This window comes from Sycon ciliatum, chromosome 3, assembly GCF_964019385.1.
Source record: "Sycon ciliatum chromosome 3, ocSycCili1.1, whole genome shotgun sequence".
NCBI lineage: Eukaryota > Metazoa > Porifera > Calcarea > Leucosolenida > Sycettidae > Sycon > Sycon ciliatum.
Window position 1 is genome coordinate 17,213,510 of NC_088645.1, and position 18,170 is coordinate 17,231,679.

Here is an 18,170-nt window from a genome sequence, read left to right on the forward strand (position 1 = left end):
CACTCTTGCGTGGGGTAGTGCCTTTGCTGTTTGCATTATGCAGAGCTCACTGACTTGTCAGTTTGAGCACTCTGGCAAGGTACGTTCGGGCCTGATTAGAAATTTTTATTTCCATTGCTATCAGGTTCGGCCTCATTTTCTCTGTGCTGCGCTGATGAGTTCAAAAAGAACGAAACAGCATGCTGTCCGCAGATTGAGTACATGTAATTATAGGTAGCGGTAGGTTCATACTTTGCTTCGTGTTGTCCTTGCTATCCTCTGCATTACAGTCTGTTTCCAGACCAACTACAGTTTGATCGTTCTAGTGACGACACTGGTTGTCATCACAACTGAGGTATGGTGTTTGACCCCAAGTTGCCGTCCAGTCGCTCATCGTCAATATAGTTACGAAGGCTTGAACGGTGGACTTAACACATTCAAGTGGTACACATCGCATATACCTGGTACACTATCAGATCGCTTCCTCGTCTACAGTCGTGTTTATAGCATAAACTTCGAGTTTCAAGGGAGCTGCACTATTGCAGCTATAGCCATATCATTCACGGCACACGGAAGATGTCGCGTCTCAGTTTCGTCTAAGTCGTTTGACCACAATGGTTGGTCAAATGAAAGGTCAGTTAGGTTCAGCCATAGTAGTAAATTTGGATCCAGTCACAATCTCAATTTCTCCGTGCAATCATCGCATGGGTTGCAAATCAAATTCACAGTCCAGAGTGAGATGACACCTCCTCTCAGACAGTGTGCGTTTCAACTCAATGAAGCACATGAACCGTTCATCACCTTGCACGTTCAAGAAGGTATGGTATTTTTTCTCCTTCGTTAGGTAGGAAATCTCCCCATTTAGGCGGGCGCCGTATACAACAGTAAGCCGCTTTGCTGGAATGTGTTTTACTGAACACCTTGAAAGATGTTCAGTACAGTGTACAGCAATTTCATTGAGTCATTATGGTACATGACATGTATGTTCCTGCTGCTAAATGTATTTTCTTCGATGAGAGGGCTCTTTTCCATTTGCATGAATTAGGATTAGGCCATTTCAAACTACGTTACTTTTAAAAATATGTTGAAATATTTAAAAATGAAGAAATTTTTATGCTCATCATTGGAGATTCACTTGGAGTACTTTATTGTTAAAATGGCCTCCATATACTGCTAGTAACTTCGGAAAATGTTGCTCTTGGTGGTCCCAGCCAAGCACCCTTCTTCTTCTGCCCGGAATCCTTTCCTTTCCATTCTTTGGGTTTCCCATAAAACTCAGTCCCATTCTCATAGATTCGTAGGTCAAATTGCAGACATTGGGAAGGTACCCGCTTGAATAATAAAACGGATAACGATTAGATCAGTAGTCTGGTGATTATCTGTGGTGTTGCCACAAATGATTATACTTGTACGGCAACTTAGAATGAATCTGACGTGTTGCGTTCCGTGTCTCGTGCATGATCAGCTATTCTGAACATTGTAATCAGTGACTGCTGTGCATGTTTCAAATATTCCCTTCAGATTACGATGAATGTTCAGCGTTGCATAACCCCTGCTATAGATATTATCCTATCCCTGATTCGGGTCCGCATTGTCACAACACGTGGGGATCTTACAGGTGTACTTGTCAACATGGATATAAACGCACTCAAGATGGAAATACCTATACCTGCAACGATATTGATGAATGTGCACAGTCGGATAACCATTGCTATACATATTCTCGCAGGGATAATGCGCCGAACTGTGTAAACACAGCTGGAAACTATTTCTGTATTTGTGGGCAAGGCTATGAGATTATCCGCAATGGAACCTTACTTCAATGCCGGGATATTGATGAATGCTCTCTTACACCTCACCACTGTGCTGCGTACTCTGCGCAAAGTCCTAGAAGATGTGTGAACAGTATGGGGTCCTACTCGTGTAATTGCGTCGAGGGATTCGCCTTCCAAGATACTCCTAATGGTACTGAATGTTTACAAGTAGGTAAGTAATTTGCAATGATCATAATTATGTACTTGAATGTAGGTCTGTTTTGTGTCGGAAGGAGCAAAATCGTGTGTAATTACAATTGAATTGAGGCTTTTGCTTACACCATATTCTTGTATAATGCATTGTCATTGATCCCTAAGAGTCCAAGATCAAAATTGAATACTTCATGTAAAATACCTCACTGTTAAGAAGAGGTTGGTGCGACTTCGACGATAGTAGGGGAAGAGTGTGTTGCTTCCTACATGGGAGCTCACGCTTTTCCTGCCGACTTGAATTCTCGCTTGACTCACTCACGACTGCCATCCAGAGCACACTAGAAGTCCATCGAACCGTTCACTCCGCAAACCTGCAAGAACGCACCACTCCCAGCTCAATACGCAGTGTTTCCGGGAATTCACCCCTCATCAGTTGAGCTTGAGTAGGCTGAGGAAGATTGTGCCTGAAGAATACCACTTGTAATTACCAGGCACAACCATCACCAGTGCCACCACTATATAAGTGGTGCTCTTCAGGCACAATCTTCCTCATCCTACTCAAGCTCAACTGATGAGGGGTGAATTCCCCGAAACACTGTGTATTGAGCAGGGAGTGGTGCTTTCTTGCAGGTTTGCGAAGTGAACGGTTCGATGGACTTCTCGTGTGCTCTGGATGGCAGTCGTGAGTCAGTCAAGTGAGAATTCAAGTCGGCAGGAAAAGCGTGAGCTCCCATGTAGGGAGCAACACACTCTTCCCCAAAATACTTCACCACCCCGTAAACTCCCGAAATCACATGTAGATGTCTGACAAATGTGAGAATTCTCATGTGGAGTAATACCTTTGCTGTTTGTGTAGCGCAGAGTTCACTTACTTGTCAGTGTTGTGTCAACAAACGCAAACACACGAGGTAGGGTTTGTGACTTATCTTTCAGAAGACAAAGAGAAAAGACTTCTTGTCCATAGCAAAGAACAGGCAGAAAACCGTGATTCATGTGTGTACTAGTATGCGTACACACGCGAGTGCAAAAGGGCAATGCGTACAACAGGCAGAACATATATGGATACACCAGTCAGTTTGAGCACTCTGGTAAGGTATGTTCGGGCCTGGTTTAAATCTGGTTTCGGAAATTCGTTTTATATTGCTATCAGGCTAGGCCTCATTTTCTCCGTGCAGCGCTAAGTCACAAAGGCCGAAATAGTTCTATCCGGAGATTGAGTTATGAAGTGTAGAGGTAGTGTAATCTTGTGAAATTGAGCACTGATTGGCTGCGGATAACAGAGAGTTTAGATCATGGTATTTGTACGATCATCATTGGCGAACAGCTACTTGTCCTTTTTGATTTTTATGATTATCTGGGTATGCGGGTTTGTGCCAATGTGTTTCTGTTGTCTGTATAATCGCTCACCCTGATCTACATCGCTGCTATTCATACACATCACTGGTCCACATCGCTGATATTCCGATATAGATGAGTGTAAATCCGGTACTCACAGCTGTAACAACAAGACCAACGGTGACAACAGGTATTGTCAGAATTTGAACGGATCTTACGACTGCCCATGCCTGCCTGGTTATAATGGTGCCGATTGTGATGGTGAGTGATATGCTCAGATTCCTGTCTCCTTAATGTCGTTTATATCTTAACAACGATGAAAAGGGATTACATGCATGGCATGAGCAACAATGTATACGTATTTGAACGTCGCGTTCATTTGACTGCCACAAGACTTTTATCATGATTACAGGGGGAAATGTACCACAACATACATGCAGGCAGGCATAGTGGGATGGTCTAAGACCATGATTGAGAAACAGAGGGTGCCAGGTTCAAGTCCTGCTTGGAAGCGGAAGGATTCTTTCTAGCCGTGCTGCGACCCGCAATTAATTGGGAACTCGTGGCCTGGCACGAGGAAAACATGGATGCAGTGAATGGGATTTTAAGTCTTTGACCACTTGCTGGTGAGCTGATCTACTCACCTCCCACCGCTTTAGGAGCTGAATCTGCGCCTTGATCCTTGAAGGGTGGTGGCGTTCCTACGGATGCGGAAAACCCGGCTTCCAGCCGAGTCTCCGGCGAACCGTGAAATGTTTTTAGTACATTACCTTATTTGCTGGAGTATAATGGCAACTTTTGATACACTCAAACTAGTGAAGATTTGATACATATTATGCGCTTTTTCAGGCCCCAAATTGCAGGTGTTCACTAACGTGATGCTCGGAGTATGATAATGTATTTACACCAAAAATTCAGATATTTATCCAATAGTCCTAAGATACTAAGACATTCAGCGACCTGGCATTGGAACTTTCCGGCCCTGAGATTTCCAAGTTGAAATGCAGTTGGTTTGCGCTTGGTAGATGTGTTGAAGCTAGGTGTCAAGACGTTGAATGTCTCATGCCCTGTCAGTTTTATGCCTTGTAGTTGTACTACCTGACTGTATATTATCTTGTTACCTTGGTGGACTGTTAGTCGGAACAATTAACTGGGAGGTACAGTATGGGGTAAGATGAAATGTCGGGATACTGCACGAGTCTAATGGGCTTGGTGCGAGGCGTGCATTGCATTAGAAACAAAGGCCGCGCGCAGTATCGCAACCTCTTCGGACTAAGGCCATTCAATTCAGCGTCCAGAAGACGCCGTTCAGAAGGCTTAAACTTCGTCCGGAGTTCCATAAGAAGGAAGTGACGCTTTCAGAGAAATTTATACACAAATACATATCTAGTCTCCCTCATTGCAGCAGTAATTACGCCAGTTTCATTATAACTACGACCAATAGGAGCATAGCAGAAAGGCGTCTCAGCTGGTTCGGACCCAGACCATTGGAATCATACAGTTCCTGGAAGACTAAAAGTAGGGACATTTTGATTTTGGACGGTACAGTGGCCTTACCTTTTTTGGCTTTCCATCTGTACGTGATACATTCCTTCTCTGCATTCCACTCTGTTTTCTAGCAATGATTCCATCCACAAGTTCTCATCAGCTCGATATGGCGGCAACACGTCCACTATCAAGGGATTCTGATCCCATATCGATCGTAGTGCAATCAACTATGATAAAGTCAACAGCTCAACCAGAAGCGTCCTATACCCTCTACATCATAATAGGATCTATTATATCAGTCTTACTTTTTGTTACTGCTTTGGCTGTTATCATTGCTGTTCGTCGTAGCAAGAAAAACTCCGCACCTCCCGAAACCTCAACGAGTACAGTATGTGTACGGCGAGACCCATCCAACACGACCGACCTCACTGAAAATGAACTCTACATCCTGCAGTCTATTCCCGAGAATGACAACATTTCACTGACTTTCACGGGGAACTCCAACGACGGACCACTACGCGTGATACCAATTACACCTGTACGAGCACTCACTACCATCAATCCAGTGTACGAAGAATCGACTTGTCATCGGTCTCGGGGTTCAACGAAAACAGTATCCACTCAGGAAGATGCCTCTGATTACATGGAGATTCCATAATACTATTGTGTGTTTGAACACACTTGTACAGCGGGCAGCGACACTCGATCAATACATTATTTACTGCTCTACTCACTCAGGGTAGAGATTATCCCACACCACAATGCCTTCCGGGAACGCAGATCCTTATGACAACCAAGACTGTTGGTACAACAACGTGGGGTTTCTGCCCTACTGAGTCAAGTGACGCCTGCGGATCTATAAGTCGCACATCGGAAACCCACATATCAGAAATATCACCTAATAACCATGCGCACACCTATACTCCAGTTTTTTTTCGAATGCACCTGATGCTCGTGATGTGCCCGTCTATGAATACACTACACTATCCTTTCACTCAACGACTCTTCAGACCAAGTATCTCCCTTATGACGAGATCCATGGTCAGGACACGCAATATCCTGTGGTGGTACCAACACCGGAACCACAGCAGACCTAAGTTTACACCTCCTGTGCTTCTACAAATCCATCGCGTGACGCTAACACGATACGAACCGTAGCTATAGGTCTGAATCCATGTTGATTAATTGGTGAAATCCATATGTGTACCTTTTTTTCTTTTTTCTTTTACCTTTTTTTAAGTTTTGGTTATCTTCTTGGCGGATAAGCTGCGAATAAGATCATTCTTATTCAGTTGGAAGATGTTGTATTAACTCATTCCTTCATTGCTTCTGCACGTCGTGTAGAACTAAGTAATTTGTGTCAAAAAGGTGATGACTTCAATCTCTTTATTACACCTCATGCATAATAACGTTACGATGAATGAAGTCATCGACCAATTCCACTTGCCTTGTGAGTCAGCTTTATAGTTATTTTCTCCCCTGTTTGACTTCATGTGCTTTTGTAAACCTTGCGATATTGCACATCCTTTTTTGCAACTCACTGTGTTCAGAGGGTGTTTTAGCCTGTACGCCAATTTCATCATTTTCCATTGGTATTCAAATATTGTATGCTGCATTCACAATGCTACTGCGCTAACTTCTGTTCAATATTTCCACGTACATTGTAGGTTCACGGCATAGGTCCTATCACTTGTCTCTCTGCTAGCCGATGCATTAACATAAATTATTACTGTCATCCTCGTAGAGTTTGAACAAAGAACTCAGGATATTTAGAGCCATTGAAGCAGTGTGGCTGTATATAGGGCTTGAAAGTGATGACGTCAAAAACGGCCTTGGAGTAGTAAATTGACATCAGATTTCTATTTTGGATCCACTAAGGTGTGACTTTGCTATTGCCTCAGTATGTGGGTGCATAGCAACCCACTCATGTCGTATGCAGGTGCAACTTTTACTTCGCCACCAGTTGTCACCCCGCCCCCACTAGGTAAATCAGTCAGTTTCACTGGCAACATCACCTTGCTGTGAGTTAGACCGCTTGAAATGTGCTTGGATCCATACAAAAACTGGATCCAGGTGGATCCAGTTTTCGAATTTTTCAAATTGTTGCTATTATTATTATTATGAATTGCAACATCTCAAGACTCGGCGAAAACACCGGCCAATATTACGAGCGTGGGTGATTGCCAACCACGGCGATAAATAGAAATAAGGGGAGGGAAAAAGAAAGAGTAGCAAAACGAACAGCAACAACAACTCCATTGCTATGGAGTGACGTAGCACTTTCAAGCCCTATTGCGCTAAATGCATACAAACGCTAATAGTCCTTTGAAAAGCATGAGTAGAAGGCGCATCGGGTGGGAATGTGATATGTTCAGAACTTTGCTATTGAGGTGTGGACTGAATCAAGTGCGGTTTTTATGCAAGCTGTGCGGCTTTGGCGGTTGTTTGACTAATACTCTGTGATGATAGAGTTGGTTAGGTTACATGGTGTTGCCTTTGCAGGTACTTGTTCTAGTATCAGCAATGGAATTTCAGTTATCAATGACTTTTAACTGACCACAACACATGTACATGTATCTCTAGATGTAGATGCTACAAGTAACAGCAGTGATTAACTTCAAGTGAGCAGTTAGGGAACCGGATTGGTTAACTTTACAACCGGATAGGATATGCTTCCACCATCTGCCGTACGTATGGCTGCATCACTAGCCAACCTGGAAGCTACAAACTAATCAAAGAGTTGAATCTTCCCGATAGTCTATTATTCATAAGTCGAGGACATTGTAAAGGGTAAAATGTGCCTAGAATGTTACATTTGTTTGTTGTAGGCGAGTATCGCTGTTCGCTTTGCTATCAATATTCGCTTTGCTATCAATACACCACACCACCACATTGCGCTCTTGGCAGACGAAGCTCACGGAGCAGCCAAGGGTAAGCGGATTATGCCGGCATAACGTTTGGCATATTCAGGTCCTTTTGTAGAAAGAGCATAAAATGGCATCCGACAACGGCAGATGCTCAATTAGGCCGTTATACACACCTACTATTGAAGGCGTAATTGAAGGCATACATTTTGGCATAATCAGGTCCTTTTTGAGAAGGAGTATAAAATGGAATCCAATACACCACACCACCACATTGCGCTCTTGGCCGATCCAAACTCTGCACTCACATCACCATCACAACAGCGAGGACAATCGAGGACAAGGACAAGCGAGGACAATCGGTGTTTCCACTGAGTCTTGAGATGTTGTAATAAATATAAATATATAATTCCGTTACTGACTTGTCAGTTTGAGCACTCTGGCAAGGTACGTTCGGACCTGATTGGAAATTTTTATTTCCATTTCTATCAGGTTCGGCCTCATTTCCTCTGTGCTGCGCTGACGAGTCCACAAAGGACGAAACAGTTCTGTCCGCAGATTGAGTATTTCGCTCCTGCTCTTGTAGCAGTTGAGCACTCTTGCGTGGGGTAGTGCCTTTGCTGTTTGCGTTATGCAGAGCTCACTGACTTTTCAGTTTGAGCACTCTGGCAAGGTACGTTCGGACCTGATTGGAAATTTTTATTTCCATTTCTATCAGGTTCGGCCTCATTTCCTCTGTGCTGCGCTGACGAGTCCACAAAGGACGAAACAGTTCTGTCCGCAGATTGAGTAATTCCGTTATACATGTATGTATATAATATTGCCTGAAGCCGAGTGAATATGGGCGAATATTCACTGGTACTGTATACAAACCGAGGCGAAGCCGAGGTTTGTATAACTAGTGAATATTCGCCCATATTCACGAGGCTGAAGGTAATATTAGACCTATACGTATAGGATATTGACCAAGACGAGGTCTATATGGGAAATATAGGCCGAGTAAAAGACCGAGGTCCGCCGAGGTCTTTTACGAGGCCTATATTTCCCATATAGACCGAAGTCGAGGTCAATATCCTATTTATCACGATTCCTTTGCCATAACCCCAAAATTTGAACCTTTAGGAGCTATTGTAACCTTTTTAGTATAGCATTAATTTTGTACTATAGTGTACATAGGATGTTGCCTATTTTGGGTACAAGACTGTAAGAACAACAGGGTTCAGCATCTGCAGCACAGTGGCTGGGTGGTATAAGGGGTTGCTTGAGGTTCATACTGTTGTGAGTTCGAATCCTGCTTGTTCTCTTCCTTTGTCTTCTTTCTTTCAATTTTCTTTTTGAAGTGGAGAGAAAAATTCTAAGTCAAAGTCGAAAGATTACAATGCCTAAGTGGTCGATACAAGCGGTCGATATAAGCGGTCGATATTGCGGCGATATGGGTAATATAGGACCAGTCAAGGATCACGAGAATTAGTGGAGGTCGATATAGAAGAGTGATAACTCTCCATATTCACCCTCTCGTCCCTAAAACCCAACAAACGAGTCATGTTGGTCATACATGTACATGTACGCAGAACTAACGTAAGTCCTTGTTGCTTCAGTACCGACTGGCGTGTTCTTGCATGAATCGGAGGGTGGCGTGTTCAGAATCTTGTTCAATCGATCGTGTACACGTACTGGTGCATGTGGCATGAGAGGTGACAACCTTGGAGAACACGCTGGGGCCAGTCACCATGGAGAACACGCTCGTGCAGCTTTGTGGCGGGAGACAATCATTAGAGAGGTTTCGTTTCACGCGAAGATTTGACCAGTCCGCGATCATCGCGCTAATTCAGGAATTTGTTGTAGCCCTGCATTCGCGCCACATCCGCCAGGGAGGCTCTTCCTTAACTTGAGTCATGCATGACCAGACTGGTAACACACCGAGTGTGCAATTCTGGCGCCAGAATTAGAGAAATTCCGCCCTCTCTTTCGAATTGACGGAATTGGATAAAATCAATTCTAATGATGGAATTTGTGTAACTGTGCATCAACAATAACTAATTCTAGAATTGACCGATTTGTGTGATCGAACGCGCCCATAGTGACTCCATGTTTCACACCAAAAGCGATCATCATCAAAGTGGTGGTCTGATGATCTGGTAAAAGATTGTCGTTTAGTTGCATGTGTCCTACCTATCGTATGTTTCCAAAAAGTTCAACGATGGCAGTAGGTACCTGGTGGGCAAACTTGAACAGTTACCAGATGTCCGAGGTTTTTCCTGAACGCGTTAATTTCTTCGTCCTTACACCATATCACGAGATTTTGTCAAAATTCACGTATTTATACTTGGGGAAAAAGAATTTTTCAGTTAGGACCCATGTCCTCCGTTTGTTGTAGATCATGAACAAAATAGGTGACCATTGTGTTGTATTGTATTGTATTGAATTTATTCTATTTCTGTTGCTCAACATTAAAAACTGTGAAATGCACTGCTACAAAGAGGCCCGAAAAACCGACCATAAGGAGATAAAAGGCGAAGGAAGGAGCAAACCAAAACCTAGATGAAGCGATGCGTGTCCGTGTTTCCATACAAACCCCCGCCGTTGCCCTATGTAACGAGAGTATACCACTGTCTGACCATTTTGCCTTTGGGGAGCTGTATCCCTCAAATACTATTTTCTGGCTTCGAGCGTCGCCAGTTGGACGATATGTTTGTGGCGTCGACGAGCTGAATGATAACTCCAGTATGCCTAGAGCTATGCAAGACTATCCGTAAGATTGGTGCGCTGTGCCGAGCCCGTCGCTCCCTGTCCCGATCTGCACGCCGTCTCTCCGTCCAGACTGTTGTCATCCCTGACATAGTCTACGGCAGTAATGCCTTCTTCCCCACGTTCCTTGGTCGCCAGCTTGATCGCCTGGGTCTGCTGCAGAACAGGGTTATCCGAGCTATCGACGCCACCCACCCTACACAACCGTGCATCCCCTGCTGGTACATCATGGCTTGTACCGGATAGGCGAACTCAGCAAGCACAAGCTACTAGTGTTTGTCTGGAGGTACCTTCACGGGAAAGCTAGTGCCACGTTGTCTGTATATCCGCTGGCAGGAGAGCCCGTCATCAGAGGTCCAGTGGTCTGCTCAGTCAGCCATCCTTCACTCGCTCTGGCGCTTCTCGGCCGGCCGTCGCAGGATCTGTACTCTGGAACCTGCTGCAGGATGATGTTCGGACCGTAGCAAGACAGAAAAAGTTTAGCATACGTTGCCTACCATACTCTTTCTCAGACTAGCCTGCCCCCTAGCTCTTCTCGACCACCCTCTCTCCCCTGATACTCGCTTGACTCCTCTGTTAGAGATTTTCGTAATTTCCTAATTCCTGTCCTCTCTTTTCTAAATGCGGCTTATCCATTCGCCTTTTTGTCATTGGGCCTAGTTCCCGTTTATTGTGCGAATTAAAATAAGCCAACCAACCAACCAACCAGCTATAATTGACGTGCACCTCATGTTCATTACATCTTTTGTATCTGATTTTCTGTATGTTTTCCAGCGGCGTTACAACCTCCACTCCAATTAAACACAAAATCTTCGTTGAACACTACCTTTTCCACAGTAACATCAGCAACATCTGAAACGGCAAAAACATCATCAACAACTGCAACATCTCAGTGTGGAAGTAGTGTATCACATTTTCACCCTTTTCACACATACAATTGTTTTCATTTTTTGGTGTTGTGTTCTAATCATTCGCCATGCCACTGTCAATTGTATTCTGTTTGCCCGTAAGAGAGGCCTTAGTAACATTTTGTCTAATAAATTTACATTTTCACCCTACCTCCTTTCATGAAAAAATGAACCGCCATCTTCGATAGGATTCGCTGTATATGTACATGACATTCTACACGAAGTACATCATTATCCCTAGCATTAGCAATCATCAAGGCTTGAGATCCCCTTGACAAGCATTCATATTGGTAGAAAGGAAAAGGACATATGGAAACGAGTTAAGAGTAACTCTCCACCACTGTAACTAGATACTATATACACTATATATACTCTTAACTCGTTTCCATATGTCCTTTTCCTTTCTACTTTTAATATTGGCTCAATACCCGAGTTTCAAATTCATATTGGTGTTTGCCTTTTTAGGACCAATCATGAATCACATTAAAAAAATTAATGAAATGAAGGCCAGTTTAAACCTACAGTAGAACAAGTAACGTTAAACTAAGTAAGAGATACAAAATCAAAGTAGTAGCAGTGGCGAGGAACGTGAAAGTACTAATACCAAAATGTGTAGGGGGATGAAGTGGAAACGTATGGGAAGCAATCCTGGCACAGAAAGATTAAACGCTCGCAAATCACTGTTATGCAATTTTGGATTGATTCCATCATACACATTATTATGTGGCCACTGGTATTTGCTTCGTACTCGTGCCCATAATTTTAACATAACACAAGGTCATTGAGAGGTCTTGTACAGCGTGGAAATGTGAAAACACGAAAACACTCAAGTCATACAGCAAACAACATGCAGTACGTACAGTATACATGTATTGTTTACAGTATATTATGTATATACATTATGTACATACATTATGTATATGTATATGTACATGTATAATACATGTACCGATATGTGTTTGGCTGGTTACGGTGTTGGTGCCCCGTTGTGAACCTTGGCTTCGGATGAGGCTGCAGTATTGGAAATTAGCAATCAGAAGGCTCAAGATAGTCTGATGGCGTCGTTACTCTCCGTGAAGATGGATGGATACTGACAGGCTGGGAATGTGGCACAGAGTAGGTGTCGTTTGGCAGTGAAGGTGGTGCTGGACCTGGAGTATCATGTACACGAGGGCACGTAGCCGATAGTACACGAGAAGAACTCTCTATGTATGTATATTGGCTTTGAAGGTTTGCGGAATTCACCACGCTGCGTTGGATATCAGGCTGAGTATATCGTTCCGCATCTGGATCTTCACCAACACGGCTTGTCGCTGCACTAAAAATCGATGCGTCTGTAGTATCCGGCGGAATACGGTGCCCGGAGCGTACTATTGGTATGTTGGAAGGGGCTGTAGCTTCGCTATACATATGCTCTCCACTATGCCCGTCTCTTTCAGGAACAGTAGCATACTCGTGTGGTGCACCAACCACAGCCACAGCATATTCATTAGTGGAAGGCTGGTGGGATAACTGCATCTCCTCACGGTCAGCACGAAATGTAGCACTCATCGCCATCTGTCCTTCCCATGTTGCTTGGCGTGTGGTGATTTCATCTTTGTGGAAGAATTTGGCTATCTGTCGTCGTTTCCAGAATGCCACAGCAAGCAGCAGAGTCATGAGCATAAGGCCAATGACTAATAACGACACTAGTATAGTAACAGAGCTGCTGGATGTGTTTGAGCCTGGCATCATTGTGTCCGACTGTGTTGTAGCCGGTATGGCGATAGGCGATGTGACATTGAGTGGTGCGCTAGAAGTGATCAGTTGTGTGGCGCGATGACTGGCGTATTCTGTGGGTGGTAATGACGGGTGTGGTGTGAATTGTTCACGGACCTCAGAGCTGGTGGTAGCAGGTGCAGTATTTGCGTGTTGAAACGTAGTTGAAGGAGATTGTGGTGGACTGGAAGCTGAATTACGAAGGAAATCGGACACAAGAATACGTTATATATTAAATGAATGTCGCTGTGTTGAGCATATTCCCCGCATGAAAGAAAGAGCAATTCTCAAAGTGTTCATGCATAGATGGCTTGTTCGGTCAATGAACATCTATGATTGACGAATCTAGCTTTCGCCCGCAATCCTATCTCGATGCGCCTTGCAGACAAGGGCAATTGTATGACCCGTTTTGGCGTTCACAGGAACTTCACACAAACCATTTCGTAACAATTGGCCATCCAGATCGATTGCATGTCTTGTCTCTTCCCAAGACGCATTTATTCTTGTATAGGCACAGGGAAAGGTTGGTGGAGCACAATATTTAAGACGTGTTGATCATCGAGGCAAGATATGAAGAGCAATCAGCGACGATGCATTATACCAGATTGAATGCTGCTCTCTGATGATTGCTAAAATGCGTGAAACTTTAAAAATTACAGCTACGCAGCCTTTCGCCTCTTTTGGGTCTGATACCGATTATGTCGCAAGAATATCTACAATCAATTACTGCGCTGAGAAGTAGTATGCTGTCCTGTCAACTTACTCAACCTATATACACATCGTATTTCGAGGGCATGTCCGTTAGCGATCATATTTTGTTTTACTGTTTCCCCTGGTGAACACTAAATCTGACCAAATGGTCACTCAACCACGCCAATTGCATTTACCTTCGGCCAAATACATTTCGATCCAGATAATTCAAATACTCTCCGGATGAATCCCAATAAGTATAATTATATCGATATGTTAGCACGTATTTCACTATTCACATACCCAATTCGAAAGTAGAAGTAAAAGATAATGATACTGAGACTAGAACTGATGAAAGAGAGAGAGAAAAAGACAGAGAGAGAGAGAGAGAGAGAGAGAGAGAGAGAGAGAGAGAGAGAGCGAGAGAGCAACATGGCGTACCTGCTTAAGATACGAGATAGGCCTAGGTCTAAAGTGTATTGATTTGAAAAACAAGTGATTCACCGAAGTATACATATCACGTGACTCACCTGCACATATCAGGCCATTATCTCGGATAGTGAATCCCTCGAAGCAATCGCACGAGTAGGACCCCATACTGTTCACACAATTTTCTGGACTTTGCGCAGAGTTCGCAGGGCAATGGTGAGGTGTAAGAGAGCATTCATCAATATCCCGGCATTGAAGTAAGGTTCCATTGCCGATAATCTCATAGCCTTCTCGACAAACACACTGATAGCTTCCAGCTGTGTTTATACAGTATGGCTCATTAACACTGCGAGAATATCCATAGCAAGGCGTATAAGACTCCATACATTCTTCAATATCGATGCAAGTATAAGTATTGCCATTTTCCGTGAGTTCATATCCATGTTGACAAGTACATCTGTAAGATCCCCACGTGTTGTGACAATGCGGACCCGAATCATGGTTCACACTGTGTCCATAGCAGGGATTATACGACGCTGAACATTTTTTTTTTTTTTGAAGCTCCGGAATTTTTGGCGAACCAGGCGTGATTTTGACTCCACGTCTGTTCTGTCATGTCCCAAACCTATAGAAGTGCTGCCGCAAAGGCTGCCGCAAAGGTTCCAGCGAGGCGCAGTCCCAGCCTTGAGTCCACGCCATCCAAGCTGTCAGCAACAAGCCGAAAAACGCAAGCCAGCACACCACCTGACGTGATTCGCGCGCAAGTGTCCCTGGAGACCGATAGCAATGCCAAGGGAGAGGACAGTGTTCAGAGTCTCCTCTCTGACATCCTGCGGGAGCAACGTGCTCTTACGGAGCGCTTCGATGTCATGTCATTGGAATTTTCGGCCAAGATCGATGCTGTAATGGCCGAAAATCGGGCATTGAAGGAGAAGCTGGACATCTTCGAGGCTCGCCTTACTCGTCTTGAGAGTACAGGTACGGCAGCGTACCGTAGATCTACGAACGGTGAAAAGGACATGCCGCCCCCGGAAGGGGTTGTTGGCACGTGCAACGTCGTCAACTTTGCTGCTTTGGTGCAGGAAGAAGTTGACCGTCAACAGCGCTGCAACAACGCCATTGTTCGCGGCATCCCGGAAGCGGACGACAGCCTATTTGACGACTGCATCCGGATCCTGAAGATAGACTCCTATGAAGTCGCGCACGCAGAACGGATTGGAACTGAGCGGTCTCGAGGTCCCCGTCCTGTACGGATCAAATTCAAAAGCCAAGCCAGCAAGTCTGCCGTATACCGTACACGATTCAACCTCAAACTACAAGATGGAACTCCCATATATATGGCCAATGACCTGACACGACAGCAACAGACAGCCAGGAAGAACAACGTGACGAGCTACAAGGAGCTTCGACGTAGAGGCGTGAAGTGCTCAATGCCGTACGACGAGATTCTCGACGAAACGTACCAACCGTACACCCCCCAGCAGATCACACACCTCCTGCAGGAACGAGGCTCTGCTGACAGGGGTGCACTGGAACATCCGGGCACGCAATAGGATCGTCCTGGGAGTCCCTCAAATCCTACCACCTCGTCGGTAAGCCACCGGATCATTGCTCACACTAATACTTGTCGTAATGTCACTTTAGCTCTTATAAATATTTGTAGTCTCAGAAATAAGGTTCAGGATATTCACAAACTCTTGCACGATCATAAAATTCACATTCTATCCATTAACGAGACACACCTGGACAGCAGCATTCCCGATTCTCTTTTACACGTTCCTGGCTACACATTGTATCGACAAGACAGAGATCTACATGGCGGAGGAGTATGCATGTATGTGCACGCGTCTCTTGTTTCCTCTCCTGCCCCAACGCAATGTATACCGGGAGTGGAGTGCATATTTGTACGTGTTCGCATACCGTCTTCCAAACCCAAATCCAACGAGCTGGTTGTGTGCAGCGTGTACCGTCCACCCAACGCAAAGGTCGAGTTCTGGGAACTCTTCAGCCTTCAACTCGACAACATTCTACGTCAGTTTTCGAACATTATTGTCCTCGGTGACCTGAACACGGATGTTCTGCAGCCTCGCAGTGGACACTACAAACATCTCCGGAATATGTGCTGCGAGTTTGATCTCAGGAATGTTGTCACTGCTCCCACTCGTCATGGGCAGACCTGCATCGATTTGGTACTTGTTTCCACTGGAGTCCAGCTTACACAGACAGCAGTGCACCCTGTGGACGGTATCAGCGACCACGACCTAGTTATAACCCACCTAACATATCCAACCATGTCTACCTGTCCACTCTACACCAATATCAGGAAGCCGAGCGCCACAGAAATAGACCGGGACGCTCTATGCCGAACCGTGGACGAACAACTGACGTCATTCCCCCTTGCAACAGATGTAAATATCTTGGCGAACAGCCTAACAGCCGTCCTCACGTCAACTTACGACAAACTTTGCCCCGTCCGTCGCATCTGCGTACCATCCTTCAGCAAACCCAAACCTCAACCCTGGCTGACTCCTCACCTGCGATATCTTTTACAGCAGCGTAAGCATTTGCACAGAAAGGTTCGGTCACGTCCCTCTGATCAACAACTAATGCAACGGTACCGGGCAGTGAGAAGGGAAGGGACACTTCTGAACAGGCGCCTGAAGTCGGAGTTCCTAATGCAACAGTTCAGAAACATGAAGCGTGACCCCAGAGGCCAGTGGTGTCTCTTAAATAAGCTCTCTGGTCGAGCCACCACGAAATCCACCCCTGCAGCGCCACTTCCAGCACTCACTGCAACATTTGCGGCAGTTGTCCACGACCCAGCCAGGCCAGGAGTGTTGCAGATACCAGCCGACAGGGATCCGACAGCACCTAGCACCCTGACTGACTTCACCTTGGTCAACACTGAAACAGTTGAGGCTCTACTGACTACTCTAAACTCCCACAAGGCCGCGGGTTCGGATGGCATTCCTCCCTGCATCTTAAAGTCATGCAAAGCAAATATCACGGCCTCACTAACATCCATAATCAATCAGTCCCTACTTTCTGGCGTTTTTCCAGCCTCTTACAAGCATGCACACGTGTGCCCACTCTTCAAGTCCGGGGACAAACTTGCAGCCACCAACTACCGGCCAATATCTCTGCTGCCCGTTGCCTCCAAGATATTGGAGAAGGTTGTCCACCGGCAGATTACTGAATTCTTCCGTGACCACCCAGAGCTGTCCGCCTTGCCGCTGGAGCAGTTTGCGTACCGTCCAAAGCACAGTTGCGAAGATGCCCTCGCTGTTTCCATAGACAGGTGGACAAGAGCACTGGACAATGGCCAGCGATGCGCGATACTGTTCGCAGATATGAGCAAGGCTTTCGACCGTGTACAGCATCAACAACTGGTCAACGAGCTGGCTGACGTAGGGCTAGGCGGCTCGGTGCTGAAGTGGTTCGCGGACTATCTGTCCTCCAGAAGTCAACAAGTCGTGGTCAATGGGGAGCGTGGTGGGACTGTGCCCTGCACCAGGGGAGTTCCGCAAGGGTCCGTCCTTGGCCCCCTCCTCTTTTGCGTCTACATCCGCAAGGTTCCACAGATTGTTCGGAACAGTATTTCTCAGCTCTATGCCGATGACATCGCCTTTTTCGTCATTGGAACGGACCTCTCTGTCATGCTGCGAAAGCTTCAGGATGACCTTAGCGCTCTGGAGCTCTACCTTGATGACAAAGGACTTCTCATGAACCCTGACAAGACGCAGTTCCTGGTCCTTCGGCGCCCACGCCAACCTGTGCCGCATCTACCAATCCCCCTAGTTTGTAAAGGCAAGCCCCTCACCCCTGCAGCCACCGTGAAGTATCTCGGACTACTCATCGACGAGCATCTCACCTTCCAGCCGCAAGTCGAGAAGGTCTGCGGTGCGGTGTTCGGCAAGATTGCCGCCTTCAGACATGGCCGAAAAAACCTAACACCTGAAGCGAAGAGGACGTTCTATTTATCCATTGTGCAATCGACTCTCGAC

General features: G+C 45.4%; 2 protein-coding genes across 2 annotated transcripts; one reads left to right on the forward strand and one right to left on the reverse strand.

Annotated features, from left to right (window-relative positions):
• The first annotated feature begins 1,255 nt into the window (after window positions 1–1,255).
• LOC135812514 (EGF-containing fibulin-like extracellular matrix protein 2) lies at window positions 1,256–6,497 on the forward strand. The gene is made up of 3 exons (XM_065325847.1): window positions 1,256–1,965; window positions 3,417–3,542; window positions 4,901–6,497. Exons 1-3 carry the CDS (start codon window positions 1,479–1,481, stop codon window positions 5,425–5,427), a joined length of 1,140 nt encoding a protein of 379 aa, XP_065181919.1. The 5' UTR covers window positions 1,256–1,478; the 3' UTR covers window positions 5,428–6,497.
• Window positions 6,498–11,733: 5,236 nt separating this feature from the next.
• LOC135811601 (adhesion G protein-coupled receptor E2-like) lies at window positions 11,734–14,688 on the reverse strand. The gene is made up of 2 exons (XM_065324835.1): window positions 14,268–14,688; window positions 11,734–13,238 (listed from the first exon to the last, which is right to left on the reverse strand). Exons 1-2 carry the CDS (start codon window positions 14,548–14,550, stop codon window positions 12,316–12,318), a joined length of 1,206 nt encoding a protein of 401 aa, XP_065180907.1. The 5' UTR covers window positions 14,551–14,688; the 3' UTR covers window positions 11,734–12,315.
• Between the last annotated feature and the right edge of the window lie 3,482 nt (window positions 14,689–18,170).

Excerpts from the sequence above, each read along its gene's own strand:
- LOC135812514 (XM_065325847.1), top strand. The coding sequence starts at position 1,479 with ATGTTTCAAATATTCCCTTCAGATTACGATGAATGTTCAGCGTTGCAT. Across the intron at positions 1,966-3,416 it reads TACTGAATGTTTACAAGTAG|ATGAGTGTAAATCCGGTACT; the intron begins GTAAGTAATTTG and ends ATTCCGATATAG. Across the intron at positions 3,543-4,900 it reads TAATGGTGCCGATTGTGATG|CAATGATTCCATCCACAAGT; the intron begins GTGAGTGATATG and ends TCTGTTTTCTAG.
- LOC135811601 (XM_065324835.1), bottom strand. The coding sequence starts at position 14,550 with ATGGAGTCTTATACGCCTTGCTATGGATATTCTCGCAGTGTTAATGAG. Across the intron at positions 13,239-14,267 it reads TAATGGCCTGATATGTGCAG|CTTCCAGTCCACCACAATCT; the intron begins GTGAGTCACGTG and ends TTCGTAATTCAG.